General features: G+C 37.1%; 1 protein-coding gene across 1 annotated transcript in view; it reads right to left on the minus strand.

Moving 5' to 3' along the window:
• The window catches only part of LOC107659345 (semaphorin-6D-like), a gene marked incomplete at its 5' end in the record, with an annotated part of 3,416 nt that extends 2,889 nt beyond the window's left edge, over positions 1-527 (minus strand). Inside the window, one exon of the mRNA XM_016448261.1 lies at positions 450-527. Within this exon, the coding sequence (XP_016303747.1) occupies positions 450-527 (78 nt within the window). The remainder of the gene's footprint in view (positions 1-449) is intronic.
• Positions 528-2,487: the final 1,960 nt, after the last annotated feature.

The following is a 2,487-nucleotide window of genomic DNA, read 5'->3' on the forward strand; positions in this document are numbered from 1 at the left end:
GGTTCTGGGCTCCCTCTCAGGAAAGAGTCTCTTCTAGAAGACCTTCGCCTGTTCAATCTTAACCAGAGTGGGACTGACTCTCACCGGCCGACTGATGTCCACCTTCAACTCTGACACACACACACACACACACACAGAGAGAGAGAGATGTGATTAGGCTCAAGCACGCGCACACACACACACACACACACACACACACACACACACACACAGACACACACGTGCACACACACACACAGACACACACACACACACTCGCACTCGCACACTCACTCGCACACACACACTCGCACACACACACACACGCACACACGCGCAGACACACACACACACACACACAGACACAGACACAGACACAGACACACACCCCATAAAAACACAGACAGGAAGTTTAGTTTGGGCTCATTTAGGCTCCATGTGATAGCTGCAGGAAGTGATGTCACTCTTACTTGAACCCTGGAGCCACGTCAGCACAGCGTCCCGTCCGCAGCCAGATGCAGTATGGGTCATGCGTGTGGAGACAGCGTCTGTGGAGGAACACCGAGAAGAATGATAGACAATAAGCTTCGGAAGACATACGGTTTAGTTGAGTAATGAGTTTGCGGTCTCAAGTGAATGTGATGAGATATGGGTCTATTATGTGAAATAATACAAAGATAATAAACAGACAGCAAGTCTGACAAAAAAAACACACAACATTACATCTATTCTGAATCATGAACCAATGACACTTGTGAAGCAGTTAAGTCAAAATAAAATGACAAACTTTTTCTCTTTTTAGGAAAAATCACAATTTTTCTTCCATGTTTTAATTTTTACAGTAAACCTCTGGGGCTGGTTGCACCAGCTGGACGTACACCCGGTTGTAAGACTAGGCTGGACGTAAAATGCGCTTTAAGTCCTGTGTAGAATTTATATCCATTGCACCGTCTCGGCGTAGTGCTACGTCTGAGATTAAATCTTACGCCTAGTCAGAGGTAGGTGTAAAGTGAAAAGTCATGATTTGCTCGGACATTATTAGTTTTTATGATTCATGTCTGTTAGTTAATTATTACTGCAGACGTGAACTACAATGTTTATGGTCTTTTCGGGCAGGATAAGCTATATCAATCACGAAGCTCGGTGTAGACTATACCACACTTCCGACAGTAATTGACCTAATAAAAACTATATTTCTGTACAGCATGTAATTATGCAGTAAAATATTACACGTCTTTAATTCCATTCATTATTTGTAGCGTGCCTCCCATCCAATAATCGCAGTAAGTTTTGTGCTTTGTTGCTTTTAATTACAAATACAGTATCAGCTTTCAAATTCTGTCAGTTTTATCACAAAATACAAACTATAAATCCGTTTTTTCAGCCACAGTAAGACGTCAGTAAAACTGTCACGTAAAGTCACATTTACCTCAGGAAAGACATTCATTGTACATAAACTAGATAGTCAGCTAGAAAAAAATAACTTTAGAGAGAAGCATTTTATTACATTCATTATATTTTACTTAACCTGCTGCCTTCATTTTTAATGTTCGTTTGAAGAAATCTGTCATGGGAATGTGCAGGGAGACTTCAGATATAAAAAAAACGCGGACTTGTTAGAAAATGTTTACTCAATAAAATCATGGCGGTGACTTCACTTGTTATGATGTCTTGAGCAATTCAGTTTTATATTAGTAGTTGTAGTCATTGCAGTGTGAATGTCGTCTCAGCCATCACTGCGGGAGAATGTGTCAGCATGGACACGCATTGTCTACGCCGGGCGTAGTTGCGACTGATCGTAGTTTTAGTTGGTGCAACAGATGTAAATATTTATCGTAAAGCTGGATGTTGCAAAGCCCAGTGTAGGATTTACACCCAGATTTTTTGTCTAGCTGGTGCAACTGGCCCCAGTTGTGCATCACTTTGTGTACCAAATAAAAGCAATTGTTAAATTTTCATTTGATCACATTTGATTAATTAAATTCTTAATGTTTTAAGAGTTCATCTGAAGACCACTGTTTTTTGATAACAAAATTGTATTTAGTCACATAATGAATTGTAAAGGTTTCATGATATAAATTAATTAGACACGGTTTATGATAACTAAAATTTAATTTAACTAAAAATGAAACCAGAAAAATGTCATCAGAATATCACAGATTTTCTGAAAAATAAACAAGGCCTTATTACTGTACTTTTTTTTTTTAAATTATTAAACTGTTAAGGCTCAATTGATTAAACATGCTTTTTGTTTATTAACAATACACAATAAAGCGCTATATAAATGCCTTATTCATTCATTACAAATTTTTACCAAACCATTAAAATGGAATCCAGAAAAGCACAACATTTTGGAAAAATTAGGGCCCCAAAAATGTAATTTTGTTAGACATTTAATAAATTGTTGTAAAATTGTACAAGTTGCATGATTTCAATCAGATACCTTTTTATTATAAAAAAATATTAATATTTTAATTTAATAATTAAAATGGAATCCAGAAAAATTAA

The sequence above is a fragment of the Sinocyclocheilus anshuiensis genome, unplaced genomic scaffold (genome assembly GCF_001515605.1).
Source record: "Sinocyclocheilus anshuiensis isolate Anshui unplaced genomic scaffold, SAMN03320099.WGS_v1.1 scaffold876, whole genome shotgun sequence".
NCBI lineage: Eukaryota > Metazoa > Chordata > Actinopteri > Cypriniformes > Cyprinidae > Sinocyclocheilus > Sinocyclocheilus anshuiensis.